The 18,818-nt window shown below is 42.8% G+C and overlaps 3 protein-coding genes across 3 annotated transcripts in view; all 3 read right to left on the minus strand.

Annotated features, from left to right (window-relative positions):
• Positions 1–7,572, minus strand: part of LOC117761792 (potassium voltage-gated channel subfamily B member 1-like) — a 34,612-nt gene extending 27,040 nt beyond the window's left edge. Inside the window, exons 1-2 of the mRNA XM_034586037.1 lie at positions 7,226–7,572; positions 5,846–6,511 (exon numbers count right to left, since the gene is read on the minus strand). Of these exons, the coding sequence (XP_034441928.1) occupies positions 5,846–6,400 (555 nt within the window). The 5' untranslated portion in view covers positions 6,401–6,511; positions 7,226–7,572. The remainder of the gene's footprint in view (positions 1–5,845; positions 6,512–7,225) is intronic.
• Positions 1–18,818, minus strand: part of LOC117761837 (olfactory receptor class A-like protein 4) — a 946,130-nt gene that overhangs the window by 526,072 nt on the left and 401,240 nt on the right. The gene's annotated exons all lie outside the window — the stretch shown is intronic.
• On the minus strand, positions 8,929–17,257 carry LOC117761812 (prostacyclin synthase-like). Its single transcript, XM_034586077.1, has 10 exons — positions 17,118–17,257; positions 16,142–16,265; positions 15,451–15,626; positions 14,272–14,415; positions 13,452–13,579; positions 12,250–12,431; positions 10,664–10,817; positions 9,844–10,025; positions 9,316–9,467; positions 8,929–9,199 (listed from the first exon to the last, which is right to left on the minus strand). Exons 1-10 carry the CDS (start codon positions 17,183–17,185, stop codon positions 9,049–9,051), a joined length of 1,461 nt encoding a protein of 486 aa, XP_034441968.1. The 5' UTR covers positions 17,186–17,257; the 3' UTR covers positions 8,929–9,048.

An 18,818-nucleotide genomic window follows, 5' to 3' on the forward strand; every position in this document is an offset into this window, starting at 1 on the left:
AGTGTGGACAAGGCCTTAGTGTGTAGGATCATTAGGTTCCAACACCATGTGGAAGCTCTGATTGCCACTGGAGTGTTGAAGTCGAAATCATTTAAAGGCTTAACCAGACGCGCATGGAAACGCTGAACATCACACAAACAATCTCATGTCTGCAGTTCACAGATGGGCAGATTTTCCCCGTCGATTTGGAGCCACTCTGACGGGACGTGCTGCTTCCGAAAGGTGCGTGTCCACTCACACGTTCCTGCACAGGCTGATCAAACAGCATCAAAGAGATCTTTCAAATCCATAATGCTAATGTCCCACTCAGTTTATAGAGGAGAGCTTCATTAGAGTCTGCGTGGTTGCCTTTGCACAGTGTCCATTTCTTTCAAGTGCAGCAAAAACAAATGGTGAACGACAAAGCTAAAGATAGACGAGGAATAAAGCTGAGAAGAAAACTAAGCAGGGAGGCGTGCTCGCACTCAATGTGTCAACATCACATCTGTGAGGATGTAACTGGGATGTCCACAAAATGCCAAGTGAAAAAAAGAGAAATAAATATGCATGTTTTGAGGAATGTAGAAGATTTAAGATATAAGCCGTTAAATACCCAGTGCAGGACTGTAGCTCACGCTCAGATAAGGTTACTTGCTGGAGGAGCCAGACGGAGAGTTTGATTCACGCTATCAATCTGCTGACGAGTCCTTGTGACTGTGTAAACTCACTCTGTGATATATGGCACTGTAATCAGTCTGTGAGCTGGGAAAGTGTGTACTATTGATTCACGGCTATTCAAAGCTCGCCTAAGCACATTGGACGAGTTTCTGTCCCCCAGCAACAATCCTAGAAAACAAGACAACACACATACACACACACACACACATTGACAGCATGAGAAAATTAAGGGGGGAGGTAGACAGAGAGACAGAGGAAACTCTTTGCTCTGCTTCTTTGAGCCGCAGCTGTGAATATCATGAGAGACCACATCTCCTCTGGTGCCACTCCACTCCCTGTGACACACTCCTGGGCCGTGGAAAGTCACACGTCCTCCCTGAACACTGCTTTGCTTTACATCTTAATGTGTCTGCCATCGATTTCCTCCTCATTCTTAGGGGAAAGTTATCTCCCAGCAGGCCGTACGGGGTGAACATTCAGCAGGTAAGTGAACGCAGTGGATCACTCCGTACGGAGCCGTGGCTCTGAGTGATCTAAGACTTCACATGCAACAAAGCAGAGTGCTCACAGTGAAGTCAATTGGGCATATCTGATGTGTGCGGTAAGAAGTACAGCTTATCGCCTGCAGTCATGGCTGTCTCTGGCTCAGTGAGAGGAGAAGTTTCGATGCAATTAGTTCAAACAGCCTCAGTCCTCTGTTTTTTATCGCTCAGCGTCTTGTTCTGGACCGAAGCTTGGGAGGGTAGAACGAGCACTGGAAGGCTTTTTGGAGAAAAGAAATTCCCAATTGTCCAAAAAGTCTGGTATGTGAAAGCTGTGCGAGTCAACATTGTTTTTAGACCCTGAAACTTAACCTATTCAGTCTGTGAAAGTGAAGGAATTTACTATTAAGACATGTAAAATATAATGTCTACTGCATATTCATAAGCTTGGTAGATGATTTTGTGGTTTGATTTGATTCTCATCCTGTGTATGTGTGTGCAGTTTTTTTTATAGTGTTTCTTTGATATGATTCGTTTCTTTGTTACCTCCACAGAGAAAGTCATATTATCATCTGTGTTCATTTGTTAGTTAACAGGAATCCTCAAAAACTGCTCAACTGATTTCCATAAACGTTTGTGAAGGAGTGAGGTATGGCTCAAGGAAGAACCCATACAATTTTGGTGCGGATCCATATCAGGGGGCGGTTCCAGGAATTTTTTATTTCGCTTTCTTAAACATTGCTAGATCAGGAGTTTTTCAAAACTTCCCTTGATTCTCAAAAGATAATTCATGCATCTTGATGGACTGATATTTATGAGTGTGTGCAAATAAAAATCCAGATCTAATGAATTTCAATGTGGTTTTATCAGGGGACTGTGGGCGGAGTATGTGCTCTGAGTGACATTTGGCTTTTGCTGTATGTTGTAAATTAAATCTATATACAATCAATTTTAAAAAATCAAAACAGCAAATATGTTTGTTTTGAGGCCTTGACGAGAATATTTCCCAGGAATAATCTATTAATGATCTATTGGAACTTTATAATTTAACTCTTCATACAAGTATCAAGGCCCAAAAACTGTGAGAAATGTGCTATTAAACACAAACTCTGGATTTACTGATTTTGTAAACTGTGACTTCACCTTCTCCCAGCTAAGCCTCACCCTTTTCAAACCACCGGAGGAGCACACACAAACGTAGACAGGCTGAAATAACCTGAAATACCTTGCGTAAACCTGGATTTCAAAATAAGGCAGTTTTGGAGACCTCCACAATGATTGCCACATCCCCTGAGGTGTGACTTATTGAAAGACGGACCACAATCCGTGCGAAACTGAGCTGCACCTCTGGGAGAAGTGAGCAACACAGGCGTGCTGAGGACATGCTGTATTACATAGGTTGGTTTCATTCACGAACCCACTTAACCTTCCCTCCCAATGGGCCACGCTATACTGTCAAAAATGACGACACAGGCATTCAGCACGTACCATTCTCTATCAACAACAGCTTATCTTTTATTGATGAACTGACTACCTGCAAGTATATCCAGTGTTTCCAGGAGTGTCCATATTGTTGTGCTACATAATTTAGTGCGCAGACCCATGGTGGAAATACAGACTCAAGAGGGTCTATAATTATCAAGTAACACCTCAACATGCCCAAGCAGAAAACACGTGGCGTCCATCACTGCTGCTCTGACATGAAAATGACCAAAGTTTTGAGGGAGGTTATAACTCTAAAGGTCTGGGACAAGGTGACATCTGGGGCGAGAGATATTCCGGATCACACCTTGTCTCTCTGGCATTGAGTCAAGCGTTATTAATGTGCAATTAAATTTTCATCAGCACTGAAAAATAAATGAGGCAGAATATGTGTTTGGGAACAGATTTCACAGATGCAACTCTTCAATTAAACTTCAGAAAACAAGTCTGCATTTAACGCCTGCTATTTAACCTCAATCTGACATCTTGGCTTTCCTCTGTCTCATATAGAGGCAAGAGAATGGCCCCATTTTGTCAACAAGGGCCGACTCCCTCCCCTCTCGCTCGTTTCAAAGTTTCTGGGCCCCTCAGTTGTTCACCCAGCTCTTGTGTTAGTTAAGGTCCTGCATGCTGCAATGAACATGGGAGAAAGGTCATAAATTCTGCTCCTATTTCTCTGTTGGACTGCGTAAAAGATTTGATCATTCAAGTTAAATGGCAAAACCACTGTGGAGGAAAGACATGAGCCATTGCTGAAATTGTACAGTAATGAATGTTGAGGACCTGAGGGGACTTCATGAAGTGGAAACTGTGCTTGTTAAGATGCCTTTGAACCTCATGTCTAATAATTACTATAATAAAGAGAAAAGGTTCTATTATTGAAAAATATTGCGTGCTTGCAAAATAGAGCCGATTGTGCCGTCGACCGGGTCATGATCCTATTATGAATTTGCAGTTTGAATATTGTTACATAAGGAAAAGTGACCTTTGGTTCATAATTCATAGTCCTGTGAGCTCAGTGAGCAGCAGCAGAGCTGAGTAAATGTCCATTTTCAAACATATACTGCTCAGGTGCAGTCTCACTAGATGCTACTGTGAGAATGAAAGATGATATTCAAACACTAATAAACATGTTATGATTTAGGAACAATTATAAATAGTATTAAATAACTCAGAACCTATTTTCATCATATAATATTCATATATTCATATAATATATTTTTAAATTCAGTGTTTTTCTGTGCTTAGTATTCTCTGATGAAATTATCTAAGACCAGCCCTGTGAGCTTCACTCAGCGGGATTTAAATAGACAAACCTTCTCCACAGCCTATGAACTGACCATGGTACAAAGAAAAATCTAAAGTTGACACAATTCCTCTACAAAATCTCCCTGTTAAATGTAGAGCGACTGAAAACCCTTCTTGACGTCTTGCTGTGGGCAGACTCCACACACATGTGTTTTATTGGTAATAATGGGTAGTTGTTTGACATTTTAATTGAAAATTGAACCCGTCGCATCTTTTGCAAAGTCAGTTGACATGAGACTGCTGTTAACACGACTTCATCCATTGATCCGACAAAGTGAAGTACTCCAGTGTTCCTGGAGTTTGAGCTACGAGCCTGTTAACGAGCTGGATGATTGAATACTGCTCTGGAAAAGAGGCAGGGGTGGCTAATGAAGCTAAGAAGATGGTGTTGAAGGGAAGGGGAGGGGGTTATTAGATGGTCTAAATATAGAATATATTTATATATATAAATATTGTGCAGCAGGTTTTCTTGCAATCCTGAAATGGATTAAACTCTGATGACTGTCACAGCTCTCTGGCGTGTGATGCCAATGGAAAACAAACATTCAGTTATCCCAGGAGACTTGCATTCAGAGGACGCTGACTCGGAACAAGGGATCTGACTGAAACCAATAAAGGGAGACAATGAAGGCCGTCATGTACTCATCTAAAAAAGCAACAACAACAAAAAGAGGTTTTAATTGACTACCCAGAAATACAGCAGCTGAGTCTTTTCTTCTCGGGAAGGTAGCAGAGATTATTGATTTAAGTGGAGTATTAAAGTTAGTTTCCTAAGTCACATACTTCTCAGTACACACTGATTAATCAGCTCAAAAACTTTTGCAGACAGAAGCCTTGACATCCATCCCTGGGTGCAACATATCTCTCTATCTGTCTCTCATTCCTCCATCCTGCCATCCATCCCGCCACCCCCACTACTCCAGCTGCTGAAAGTGACAGATTAAAAGCACCGGCTCAGGCTGAGAGAAAGTCAAACATCTGATCAAGCCGGCCTCAAAGACAGACTTGTGCTAGCCTCTGGATGTTGAACTGAATTTCTCATATACTCTCTCCTTTTTGTTTTCATCTAATTATTTTCTAAATTTAAACTACATTCGTTAGAACCCCAAAGTCAGCAACTTCCTTTCCACTTCTTGATAGAGAAAGCATTGTGTGTGTGTGTGTGTGTGTGTGTGTACTTGTAAGTGTATTTTTGTTAGAACCATTTTGAGCACAGACCTTACAGAGTGAGGACATTTTGGAAAAGTGAGGATGATCGGGTTAGAATTAGGTTAAGGTTATAGGTTTAGGGTTATTTGTGTGGGAGACTATGGCTCAGGAGGTAGAGTGGGTCATCCACTAACCAGAAGGTCAGTGGTTTGAACCCCTCCATTCACATGAGTGATGTGTGATAGAGATAGTGACATAGATGCATTGTGTGAATGTGTGTGTGGATGGGTTAATGGCAGAACAGTAGTGTAAAGCACTTTGAGTGGTCTTCAAGAAAATAAAGCGCTATATAATTACAGACCCTGAACCATTAAGTTGTGATGGTTAAGGTTAGGGAAAGGGCTACGGGTTATTGTGCCAGTGAGTCACTAAAACAGAAGTAAAGAAATATAATGTGTGTGTGTGTGTCTGTGTGTGGTCCAGGTATTTCTCATGTTGTGGGAACTAAATCTGTTAGTCAGTCATCTGTTCCGATATTATGGGGACAAATAGAGTACCAATAACATTAATCATTAACTTTTTAAGACCTTTTTAAGGTTATATTAAACTTAGGTTTAGCTTTAGGTTAAGGTTAGAGTATGGGTTAGGCAAGTAATAACAACAGTTGAGGTTGCAGAAAATCTATGTAAGTCAATGTAATGTTCTCTGCAGTCATGGAGAAATGACTCTGTGCGTGTGTGTGTGTGTGTGTGTGTGTGACACTATACCTTAGCAGAGAACGATGAGCTCGGCTTCTCCAGGAGGTCCCAGAGTTTCTTCCTCTTCTCAGAACAACACGTGGTGGTAAACTCCTCTCCCTCCCTATCCCTCATGTTCTCAGCCTCTCTCTTGAGCTCCTCGTTCATCTGCTCCTTCTTCTGGTGGTACCTGGCCTGGCAGCAGGACTCCAGGTAGATCTCGTCGATACCCCAGAAGTCCAGCTCTTGGCTGAAGGACAGGGCGCACATCTCCTCCATCATGTGCAGCTTCCCTGTACGGTAGAAGTTGAGGATGGAGGTGAAGGCCCCTGGGTGTCGGTCGAAGAAGAACTCCATGTTGTCCAAGCTGTAGTCGTCGCAGATCTCTATAATGGATTCGTGCGTGTTGCAGTCTTTCAGTTTGCCCAATCTGGTGCGGGGAAGCCTGTCCAGCGTCCTCCACAGGACCTCGTGGATGAGGCCCCCGACGTTGAGCCTCACCCGGCGGGTGTGGGTCTTGCTCCGGATGATGTCCATGGTGTCCGGTGGCAGGGTGGTCGTCGGCCGAGGCCCCGTTTTGATCATCTTCACTCAAGTTGCTGGGTCACTTGCAAAGACTGGAATGGGCAGTCTGACGGATTAAGAAGACATGGCCCTGCAGGTGACCGCATCAGGGTCCCACCTTCTTCTCTGTGGCTGGAATAAGAAGGGGAAAAACTGAGAAATGATTGAGAAGCTGTCGGAAGAGCCAGGAGCCGCTGTCCTACAGTAGCAATGTCAGGTGGTTTATCCACTCATCAGACAAGCAAATAGATATTTTAATCAGCTTTAAGAGGCACAGCCGCTTTTCTTGCTGACCGGGGTGACAGACGGTTCAATGATAAACTGTGTGAGCGCTGTCCGGTGCTGAACCGTCTGTCTGTCACTCTGCAGCCCGCTGTCTATCGCTGTCCACGGACTCCGGTGCTGAAACCTCTCAGCTCGGGAGGGACATGCGATCAATCCCAATCCAAAAACACTGTGGCTGACCAAGGCGAATGAGCTGTTCTTCAGAGGGAAATTAAGCTGGTCTAATACTAACACCGATTATCAACTTTGATTAAGAGCTCATATCACATTATATCACCTCCTAAAGAGACCATAGACGGCAGCATTGTGTTCACATATTCATCATTTATAGAGGAGTTAAGTTCATTTTAGCTGATGCATCATTATTTATAATTCTACATTCTTTATCTTTATTTAAGGGAAATGTATTTAAATCTACATCATTTGACAGAAGTAAACAGTGTAATGGTGTCCAGATATATAGAGACAGAACAAAACACAACCAAGTGAAGCTGAGTAGCACACGTGCTTGTTTAAATAAAACCTGAAGCTACACTAGACGGATAAATATATGATACTTACTCATCTCCCGTATATCCACAGTCACTTTATGGACGCGCACCAGCACCATTTCAAGAGTCAAAGCGCTGGAACTTGTTCTGTCCGCCCGCGTCTCCGGCGCTCTGCTGGGAGTTGATGGAGGCATCATGAGCTGCCCCCCGACATGCTGGAAAACATCACTGTGTTTCTGTTACAGAGGCATCACCATGTCCAGTCTGCTCTGTCCGGGCCTCAAGGTGTAGATTCAACAAGTGCTGCCGTGAAGCCGTGGACACCGCGGCTTCACCTCTGCTCCACCTGCTCTCAGGGTGAGTGTTCGCGCGCTGCTATCCGGCGCCTGTGACTGTGGACGGGATCCTGCAGAGGCTGATTTCACTCAGGCTCCTCTGGCGGCGCAGCCTGTGTGAGCTTAACCCCCTCAGAGCCGGAGAGACACAGCTCAGCATCTAACACGATCTTCTCTATAAGACGATTGGGCAGCAAACTACGGTCAATGAATTTACATCCTGTGGCTGAGCTGAATTTGAATCAAACAATCATCTTTTACATTGTTGGCTATATGTCCAACACCCGTGCACAATTCCTGATTCAGCGAGGTGCACATTTAAGCCATTCCTTTCAGCAAAGCCACACATACTTGAATATACTTTGAAAGTTGCTCCTTTTTCATGCACATTGTTTACTTCAAATAACTTTATAAAATAAATAACAATATTTAAAATGTGTCCGATTTAGTGTAAGTGTTGTTAATAAGTTTGGATGCTTCAGAGGATCAGGTTTCTGCTGGTGCCCTCTGGCCCCGCCCCTGGATCCACCCCTGAAGATTCTGTGTCTGTGTGTCCTGAAAGTTGGAAATAGTGAAATACAATATCTGGTCTATCAGTGGAAAAGTTCAGAAATTAGGACCCATCACAAGTTAACAAAGGTCAGATTTAATTAGGCCTAACGTCCGGACTTTGTCCATGATTGTGTCATAACTTGATATTTATAATTGGTTGATTTATTGAAATGTATAATTTGATGAAACATCACAACTGAAACATGGTGTGAGTTGACAGCAAAGCTGAAGTTTTATTAGAAATAGGAGTAGGTTACCCGCACCCAGTTCCACATTACAGCTTCATGTGTATTCAGGAACAATAATAACTGCAGTCAGCTCTGGCTTCTGATTGGTTAAACGGTACAATACGCTGCCCCTTGAACTTGCTAATGTTCCCAAACAGTTCTTGCAACGCTTACTGTTCTTATTATGCTTGTGGAGTAGCCTTTGTTTTAACTGCTGTGTCATAATTTTTGTATTTGAAGAAAAAACTTCATTATTTCTGAAACAAAGAACATGGAGTTTGGTTGAAGCACAGGTCTCCACTATACAAATCGGTGCACTGTGGCAAATCTGCTGCTGCTGCTAGTAGGCGATCAGCTTCTTTCCAGACGACATATAAATCTAAACTTTCCACTCAGCTTCCCCGCGCAAACATCAGGCGTGTGTCAGTGTGACAGATGTGAGGCCGCGGCTCTGTTTACAGTACAGGCAGTTTCCCTCATTATGCTCTTGCGCTGTATTGAACGTACAGACCCATGCTCTAGTGCAGCTCTGGTCAAATTCCAGTGTCATATTATTTACCCACAAAATAATAGTGTGGGTGCTGAACAGATGTTTGTGGCTGTGATGGATTTGAACCATTAATTGTACCAAACACTCAAAAGAAATTGACAACATTTTGTATATGGTATTATTTACATCTTTTCATAAATATTATAAATACAGAATATAAAAGTACAAAGGGCTTATTGACAACAATGTGCATAAGTTGAAATGAACATGAAAGATATCGCGTTTTGTCTTAGTGCGTTTTCCTCTGTTTATATCGGAAAAGCAAGTCCCCCTCTGGTTGTAGCATTCCGAATCCGTAACGACTGGCGTTTACCTCGGGCATCTGAGCTTGTGGGTCGCACAGCTGCAAATCATAGTTAGTCAGCACCAAGTAAACAAACCTGCAGAGTAAACAAGTGAAAAAAATTAAATTAGAACATTCAAAAGCAAATGAAACCATGTAAACTCCTTCACTGTGGACGATCTTGTGAAGTTGCACCAGCTCTGAGACACTCACTTTCTGATGGTGTTGATGGCAAACTGCTTCCCCACACAGCCATTGGTCCCTGCACCCCACGGCATGGTGTAATATTTCAGCTTCCTTCCTCTTTTATAAAAATCCCTCTTGGTTGATCCATCTTCATTCAGGAAGCGATCGTATTTGTACTTCTGAAAAAAGAGCACACAAATTTTGTTTTTGGCAGCTGACATTAGATGTAAGCAATATCCGTTTGTTTGTTTGTGGACAGATTTGATTTAAATCAGCCTTGCGTTGTCCTTCCCACGCCTATTAGCTGTTCCTGTGCTTGGCTAATCCCTGAATGGTCCGCAGCTCAGGGTTTGACCTTTCACTGGGTAACACAGGGACAGCTCTGTGTAGGCGTTGATTCTGCCTTATATAAACAACTGCAGATTCTAATTACACTTAAGTCTGCCGCCAGCAAGTCCCTAAGACAATTACTACTGTTCCTGTTGGCAGCGCAGCAGGGTTTTGATGGAGTGGAGGGGTTGGAAACTTGAGAGCGTTTGCGTGAACAAGACAAACCTGCGGCTCGTGGTGAATCTCAGGGTCCATTTGAGGACTGTTGAAGGGGAACAAGCACACCCGGTCCCCTTTTCTCAGCAGGTACTCTTGGCCATCAGCCATGTGGAGGGTCTTTTCCTGCACCACCTCTCTGGTGATGAAGGGGGCAGCAGTGAGTCTCAGTGCCTCTTCCAAAGCACTATCTGGGAACGAGAAAATTGTTGTGGACAAAACGTTGTTTTATTTGCACTTTTATTCACAAATATTTCTGCAGTACTTTCCCTTTCCTTACTCGGCTTCACTTTTCTCACACTTTAAATGTAGCTCCTCTTTAAGATGCAGTTCTTTTAAAGCAGTTTGAGCACTGTACATTTACATGCACGGTCATACATGCACATGTGGTAGTGGCAAACCTTCAGTTACCCATTCACTTCCAATCTGTGCCAGCAAGAGGGCGAATAAAACATTCACTCCCTGCAGAGAAGTGAATCTGCAGAGTTGTTTTGCTCTGTGTTCGGCCTGGTCACACACACGAGAATACGAAATAAACATCACGGGTCAAAGTTCACCAAAGTTGCTGCACCCCAAGAAGCGAATGTTTCCTTCGACTCCTCGCTCACAGATTTGAGGTGAACGGAGAAGCAAAGGTTCACCACTGACTTATTCCCCTATGTGTGACTGAGCCCCAAATCAAAACCAGCATGGCTTCACTTAAGTGAGTTAAACTTTGGTGAACATAACCCTGTGATATTCGCCTGCATGTGACCGAGCCTTAAGAGTGTCTTTTATTCCTGGCTTCATGGTATAGGTTAAATCATATGTTCCTTTCACAAGCTCTCACCAAAAACAGGGGTGTTCACAGGTCCGTCCATGAGGGGAGTCGCTGACGTCTCCATCTCTGAGATCCGGCTGAACTCGCTCTTCACCGCCATCAGAGCTTCAGGGTTCGTCAACAAGTAGCCCAACAGCCAAAATGCAGCAGGACCAACGTTACCCTGGAGACAAACAGAGAGTAACATGACCACGATGATAAGGTGGGCTCCGACACTCCGGCATAGCACAGTGACAGCGCAGGTGGTAACAGTGAATGAGATCATCACGTGACACCCACAGCATTCATGCCATTATTTTATTAGAGTTGCAACAAAGCAACACATTTTAATTTAAGTTTAGTTCAATTTAATCAAAAAGCGCTAATGAATCTTTAGTCCTGATGGGAGAGAAAAAGAACGGCTTCCTTTCATGTGTCTGGGACGAGGAGAGCAGTGCTCTGGATAGAGTCACTGCTGGCAGAGCACGGCGCATTAATGGTTTACTTAAAAAGGAAAGCTGTTGGAAACCCGAGGTCCCCTGCCATCTGCCTGCGTCCAAGGCCAGGACATTAAAGCTATTAAGTTTTATGGCAAAGCACAGAGCTGTCTGCCACAAGTAGAAACATGATAGTGAACTCCATGGAAACATAACATAACGAATAAATTACACTTAATTATTGGCAAAACGCACCAAAGTATAATTAAAAACATGTCTGATGAAGGAACCTATTTCTGGTATTAACCAGACTTTTTGCAACATTTAATGTGATTACAATATTGCATGCAATCTGATAAATGTTCATTTAATTCACTAAAGTAAAGTTTGAAAGGACATGAAAATGTGGAACAGACCCGAATTATGACTCAAAACTTGTAATCAAATAGAAATAAACCACAGTGACAAGTGCAAAAGAAAAAAAAAGGATGAGTAAGTGTCTTGCAGGTTTTAGCAGAATGAAGTAAACGTCTGATTAACACCTTTGATGCAATAACAACCCTCCAGCAGGACTATAGGCAAGAATGAATGATTTAATACTGCGTCCAGTTATATGTGAGGAAGAATTCCTCAAGTCAAAATGAGCTCGAATCCCAATCAAGACCAAAACTAATACAACTATTAACCTGCTTTTTATTTGTATTAAATGTAATCAAATGTAAAAATAACAATCAATTATTCTGAAATGAGATGCAGGTCATTGAATAAATACAAACTGCTGCATCATCAGACCAAGGATTTAAGGATTTTAGATAATGATATAAAGTCGAACAGCATTAAGAAGTGGTCTCACGAATGACACTGTGCTAAGTTCATGTACATTTCTCTTTTATAATTCCAGCTCCCCTCCATGACTTCCCCACAGACATAGACTAACTACTTTGAAAGTAGAGCTGAACAGCGCACTCCGGTGCCAAAGAAGAGTACTGCATCACTTGTGTGCATGTAATTTGCTCCGTTTGTGAGGTTGTGCCACATTCTACATGTTTACTTGAATCTGTGACACAGTGACTCCGTGGTATCAGGCTCCCCCGACTGAGCAGGCAACTCATCTCATCTATAAATAATCACCAGAGATTCTCACTTTTGAACACACAGAATGCATTTCCTCATTCTCACTTGTGTGGCCCAGAGTTGCATCAGTACAGCCTTTCTCTGCGTGTCCTCGTCGGCCCCCTCCTCCTGCAGGAGCCGCCTGTATCCGCGAAGCCAAAGGCTCGACCCGGAGTCCTCGGCCAGACCTGCTGGAGCCAGCAGCTCCCACAGTCTCTGCTGAACCCTGTGGGCTGTCCTCTTCTCCTCTGTCACACACAGATAAACATCACAAAGTGAGGGAGTGACCCACAGGCAAAACTTGTGTAAGTACACTTTATCTCTAAAGCACATTTTGCAACCTTTTGAGTTGTCAGGGCACTCAGAGTTCAAGGCCAAACAGTCCCTAGAAATATCAGTTCCCTAAACGTGCCGGATTTTTTTCATCAAGAGCCATGAATTGTTCTCGGAGAAATCAAAATCGGTTGAGTTGCTTTGTTTTTTGCGTAATTCTGCTACATGACAAACCAATGGAGAAGAATGGAAAACGTAGATTAAAATGTGACCTCCTTGGTGGTGGTGATAAAAGCTACAGAGGGAGCTTTACCACACTTTCAGGTACTGTACTTATGAAACAGATGAGTTTTAAACCGTTTCTTAAAACTATCCACTCACTCTACGTTTTTTACAACTAAGGTAAGTTGCTTCCAGAGGTTGGAGGCCCCAACTGTAAATGGGGGTCAGAGACTGTCACTGATATTATTGTGTGCAAGAAACGGGAGAAGAACAATACTTTTAAGCATGACAGACAGAAATGAAGGAAGGGCACAATAATATTAAAACTGGTTGACTGTCCTGTTCAGTATTGGGAGGAGCCGATAAAGATCGAAACAATAACACACACACACGCGCACAGAGACGAGGCCTGAGGAAATAAAGTGCATGTCGTAACAGTAAAGTACGTGTTCTCAGTCGGCGGAGTGCTGCGATGATGAACTCTGAATTGTAAACGTTCACAAACACTCTCCTACATGCTAAGTAAGCAACTCACCGTGGCAACCGGCAAACAAATCTTGAATTACAGCATATAGATGATGTCATATAAACTGAGAAGCGGTGACGCAGTGTAAACAGAGAGCGCAGGTAAGACTTTCTCCTGAGTCACGCTGTGTAACGCTGATGTGATGACGTGATGTATGGCATCATTGATAGATAATAATTCTTCCAGACAACTGCGTCTTTAACCTCCTTTAATCTCTCCGCTGACAGATGCTTTCCTGTGTCATTACCTGACTTCAGCGTGCCCTTTGCCAGTTTGGTTAGGAGGCCATCAAACTTCTTGAACTCCTCATAGACACTGGAGGGATCGGAGTGGTTGTTGTTCTGCTCTCCTCCAAACAGCGTCAGGTACCCCGCCCTGCAGAGAAAGGACACATACAAAGTGTGTGAATGTGTGTGACCGCGCGGGACATTCCGGTGGGTGAATGCCAACCGTCTCTGTCTTCATGGAAAGATAACCAGCCCACACACTATTTTCTTTTCCATTTGTGAGCACACACACACACACACACACACACACACACACACACACACACACACACACACACACACACACACACACACACACACACACACACACACACACACACACACACACACACACACACACACACACACACACACACACACACACACGCGCGATCCCCTTTGCACTGGTATTTTTTCCACTCGCCCACACAGCGAGCAGCATCTGCTAATGGTGGACGTCGCTGCGTCACAGTAAACATCACTGTCATATAGTGTTTCTCTGCTCTGTGTAATTGATGATACCTCTTATCATGAGAGACAGAGAAGCTCTGATTCACATCCGCTCTCCGTTTCAGTCTGTGTGCTGCACCGGAAAGATGACCTTGAACATTTGTGTAAAACGGTGTCCTCCTTCATTTATCTTTGTGTGTAAACTGTTTAGCTCGATGTATGCCAATTTAATGTCCTCTGAAGTCATGGAGACTCGACTGTGTGTGTGTGTGTGTGCGTGCGTGCGTGCGTGCGTGCGTGCGTGCGTGCGTGTGCGTGTGCGTGCGTATGATTAGTGGGCTCTTTACTTACTTAAAGAGTACACTGTATGAGAAGTCAAACAGTCCCTCGTCTTTCCAGTGTTTCTGGTTCGGAGGCGTATCGGCTTTCAGTAAAGCCTCCAGGTGTCTGCTCATGGTGCTGTCGAGCGCGGCCAAATTCATTCCCGCGAAATGCCTGAAGACATGAGGGGTTACAGGAGAAACAGGAATAAAAGGTTAAGAGACACTCCTCAGAAGTGAAGCTGTAAATCACGTCACACTGATTGATGGTGTTGCGGGGGGGAAGAAATGCAATAGCTCACTGAAAGCCTTTATTAAAGCTCACTAGTTGACTTTGTTGTCTCATCTTTTGTTCTGGAGAAATGTAGCTTAGGTATTTTATAACATCATTTAGCTAATTTGTGGTTAAGTTGTTGACACACTCACACAAAGAATGCGGCACCCTGCAGCCTGAACAAGGCAGCGTACACAATATTAATACTGTGACTGATTATTAAATTGTGTGTGTTTGTGTGTTCACCATGCTAAATGTGGATTTGTTATTTCTAAGAGACGCCCCAAATGGTGCGCTTTGCTTTCAGCGACATCAAATTCAACTTTACTGTCTCGGACACAGACTCAGGTAGAGACTCGACTCTGACTCCTGTTGGATTCAAAAATCACTTGGGTCCGTCCACTGAGGTTCAACCTAACTTGTCGAGTAGCTAAATGAACTGTGTATGAACAGACCAGTGTTACAGAAGTAATATTCCTATACATTTTTTTCTCTGTTATACATTAGATGACTGGGCATATGGACGCTTGCACTTGGATGAACATGCAATTCTAATGGGACAAAAATATGCTTCAAACATAATTTACACATCCATGACATGAAAATAACTTCAGGGTTCCAGGTTCGAGTCCCAAAGAGCTTTGAGTGACTCAAATTCAACTAAAACCTCAACATTGATCTTTTTTAAAGCTTCAAATAAAGGAAGTAAAAACACTGGATTGATTCTATTTTTCTTCTCTCAGTTCTACAAAATAAACAACGTGCAGAAATAACAAAACAAGAAATTTCCTCATGCGTGAAAGAAAAAACATTCACAGTTCACTCGATACCACTCCTGAAACTAGTGGGTGGTTTTTCATGAACTAATTTGTCTTCCACATTCACAGAAAGAGAAAATGAAAACATGCAGAATGATCTTTCAGTGGGAGGACTTACGTTTTCATCATGGCTTTTTCTTTCGTGGGCTGGTGATGTGGGAGCCGCAGGCTGAAGATCCTCTCCATGAGCACCTGTGCATAGCGTGTGAAGTCCAGGGAATCCGAGTCCTTGATGACGGCGTCGTACGAGTGTGGATCCAGCAGCACTGTCACATAACGTCCAGCAGCACGCACCTGGAGATCAGCCGTTCAGACATGTGAGTGCATGAGTTACAGTCCACTAGTCTTACTAAGTCTTACAGTCTTTGTGCATGTATTTATGAGTGCACTTAAAAAAAAAGCAACTGATTACTGAAAATCACATATCCTGATGAAAGTCATGTTGCGTGATGGGATCTGCAACCTGCTGTTGCAAGGATTCCTTGAATCTTTAAGATGTGTTCCACAGTTACATCCGGAGAAGTTGTTGTTTTTAGGGCCCGAGCACCTCCGGTGGGAGGCCCTATTGTATTTCGAAGGATTTGTATTTCCCTTTTGGGGCTTTTTCAGGGCCTAGTTTAGATTTTATAACTTGAAAGTAAGAAGAAAATTGTCATAAAAGTCCAATTTCAAATGCACTTCCATAAAAAATGTGTCATTCTAAAAGGAGGTAGTTTGCACAATATCTTTGGGGTTGAAAATGTTTTGAAAAGACTTTCAGATCAACTTTAAGATAACTTTATAATATTAATATCGTTTCTTCTACTCACTGTGAAAATGTCTCCATGTTTCTGCTTCATGCGATTCAAGAACTTGGAGGCATCTCTTCCAAATTCAAGTGCATGGCCCAACCATGGGATACTTCCTTTGTCAAGAGGCGGTTCACTCTTGGACCTAATGAATGAAATTACAAATAAAAAAGTTACACTGTTTTTTGTATGATACAAAAATAGTAAAAGCTGTATTTTTCTACCTCTTCTCTACTTAAGCTCATATCCATTATGTTGATTGTGTAAACTACTGTGTTTGCACCCAGGGTCTGAGAGAAACAGCATTTCAATCCCTATGTCTGAGGCAGATATTGACAAAGTTGAATTCAGATTAAAGTGATTGCTGAACTTGTTTAATAATTTTCCCTTCTGACTGGGACACTACTACTCAAAGAGACTTGGACAGTGATTGAAACAACACGAGTCCTCCAGCTTCTATCAGTGTACACACACAGTTCAGTCTGACTATAGGCCAAGCCTTTTAGACTATATACACTATAGCCTATATACTGTAGCCTATAGGTGAACTACATCGAGTAACTTAACACAACTTCACACCACAGATTTTTTCTAAGTAGTTTTCAACTTCCTCAAATGAAAACAAAAAGCTATTAAGTTTTAAATTCTCAATCACGGAGACTAATTCTAATTTTAACACTGGACTAGTTGAGTCACATTCCTCAGACTGGAACTGCAGCACCACACTAAACAATGAAGATAATGCCTTTCCAGGGGTGCGGTGTCCAACACGTGATCCTTTCATTGTCACAACAGTGTTATTTTTATCTTTCATTATTGAATAATTCCATTGAAAAGTTGCATAAAAATGGTTTAGAATTGGCATAGTGGGAAATAAGTATACAGGCACAAATCAGTGAAAAGTAAGTGACAGATGACGAGAAGAGAGCAGGTCTGAGTTTAAAGAGATTTCTTTGTTCTGAGTCTCAGACAGACACGTGTGAGGAGAGGAACTCACCTGGTTCTGTGTGTGACGATGAAATACAGCAGGACGGCGTGGACGAGCAGGAAGATGGTCCAGATCATGTCGTGTGTTTCCCTCCCCGCTGCGCAGAGACTGTGGAGTCCCCCCCCCCGGCTCTCTCATGGCTTTTAAGGGATTTCCTCACCCACAGCTGAGTCACCGACGGTGTCACACCCCCACCCCAGCACTAGTCTACACGCCAAGCATCACATCTGCACTGAGCACAGTCAGAGGAAAATCACCAGCTCGCTCGGTGATGTGGTTTGTAAACGTCATGATGAACTGTGACGCTGCGACTTTGACTGAAACGAGGAAATAAAAAGGTTTTCATTTAGGAGTAACGCACGTTTGACACGATTCCAGGTCATCTGGGCTACAAGTGGCAAAAACCCCCCACATTTATCTTAACTTTAATTTTTAGATGTGGAGCACTTGATATTCAAACAAGAATAATACTCAAAAATGTAAAACAGTAAAGAAACTTTTAAATGATTTAAAGCAACCCTATGTAACCATCTACAGAGCAACAGCGCCCTCTGCAATTCATTCTGTAACAGACGTTTTCATACCTGAGAGTCTAGACCACGGTCAGAACCAAAGTTCTTGTCTTTGTAACACAGTTTTACATTTGATGTGTTAGTTTTAGTACGACATTAGAAAGTCCTGTCGTCATCACCTAAGTGAGCTGCGTCTATACTTGACATTGGTATGTAGTCGAGTGAGCGTCTGACGTTGGCATGTTGTCACTGCAGCGACTGTATTTGCCAAATCTTTTGAATAAAGTGCATTTAAAATAAAATAGTGTTTCTGTGTGAATGGAGAAAATAAAGAACCGGTTCACTTTGGTTATCTCGTTGGCTCTGTGATATCATTATCGTGTCACTACCCGCAAAATCAGTGTCTTTGTCGTTCAACTGTTGGAGGCGAAAACTACAAGCAATCCCACAAGCTTAGGCTTCGCTTTCTTCTTCTCTTGTTTAATACTGTTTCCACCCTCTGCAATTGGTCTGGAATTCTGAACCATCCATAAAAGTCTTTTCACACTGAAATTAAATGAACCATGGTTCATTGAAATAAACACCCCTCTTTTGGATGGACACAATTTTGGTCCGATGGTCCGGACTATGGACGGAGGCTTCGTTCACACCTGATACTTTGGTTCGGACTGAATTGAAAAGTCTGAAGGTCTGGACCAAACAAAGTAGGTGTGAAAACCATTGAGGTGGTTTTGATGACGAGAAAAAACAAAGTCCATCATTCGGTTGACCAGAGCTCTGACTGCACAGTCCCACTCACTGACCTGGGACACAACCTATCGCTGGATATTCCTCATGATCTCTGTCTTCAACCTGAAGAGCTGCTGCTGTAACAAATACACCAAACTGTGTTAATATTCTTCATATTGTAAAAGTTTCCTCACTATTGTAGATTAACTCTGGTTTTTAATGACTTCATAGTCTTTTTAACTGACAGTTCGACAGTTCAGCATCACTCTTGAACTTGCAGTGCCTGATTCGGACAATTTCAGCGTCCTAGTTCTCACAGGACATCAGACCTGCTCACTGCATACCTCAGCAAGAACAAGTGTTCAGGGTGAGAATGAAAGCAGACTGTTCTCTGACTAGGTGACTTGATTATTTTAAGTTACAAAAAACTGTCACAGTGTTGCTTTAACAAAAGTCATTGTTACTACTA

Source organism: Hippoglossus hippoglossus, chromosome 5 (genome assembly GCF_009819705.1).
Source record: "Hippoglossus hippoglossus isolate fHipHip1 chromosome 5, fHipHip1.pri, whole genome shotgun sequence".
Lineage (NCBI taxonomy): Eukaryota > Metazoa > Chordata > Actinopteri > Pleuronectiformes > Pleuronectidae > Hippoglossus > Hippoglossus hippoglossus.

Bases quoted from the DNA above. Each gene is read 5' to 3' on its own strand.
- LOC117761812 (XM_034586077.1), bottom strand. From the start codon at position 17,185: ATGATCTGGACCATCTTCCTGCTCGTCCACGCCGTCCTGCTGTATTTC. The intron at 14,416-15,450 runs GTAAGTCCTCCC...TCATGTCTTCAG, and splicing joins GAAAAAGCCATGATGAAAAC to GCATTTCGCGGGAATGAATT. The intron at 10,026-10,663 runs GTGAGAGCTTGT...TCTCGTTCCCAG, and splicing joins TGTGAACACCCCTGTTTTTG to ATAGTGCTTTGGAAGAGGCA.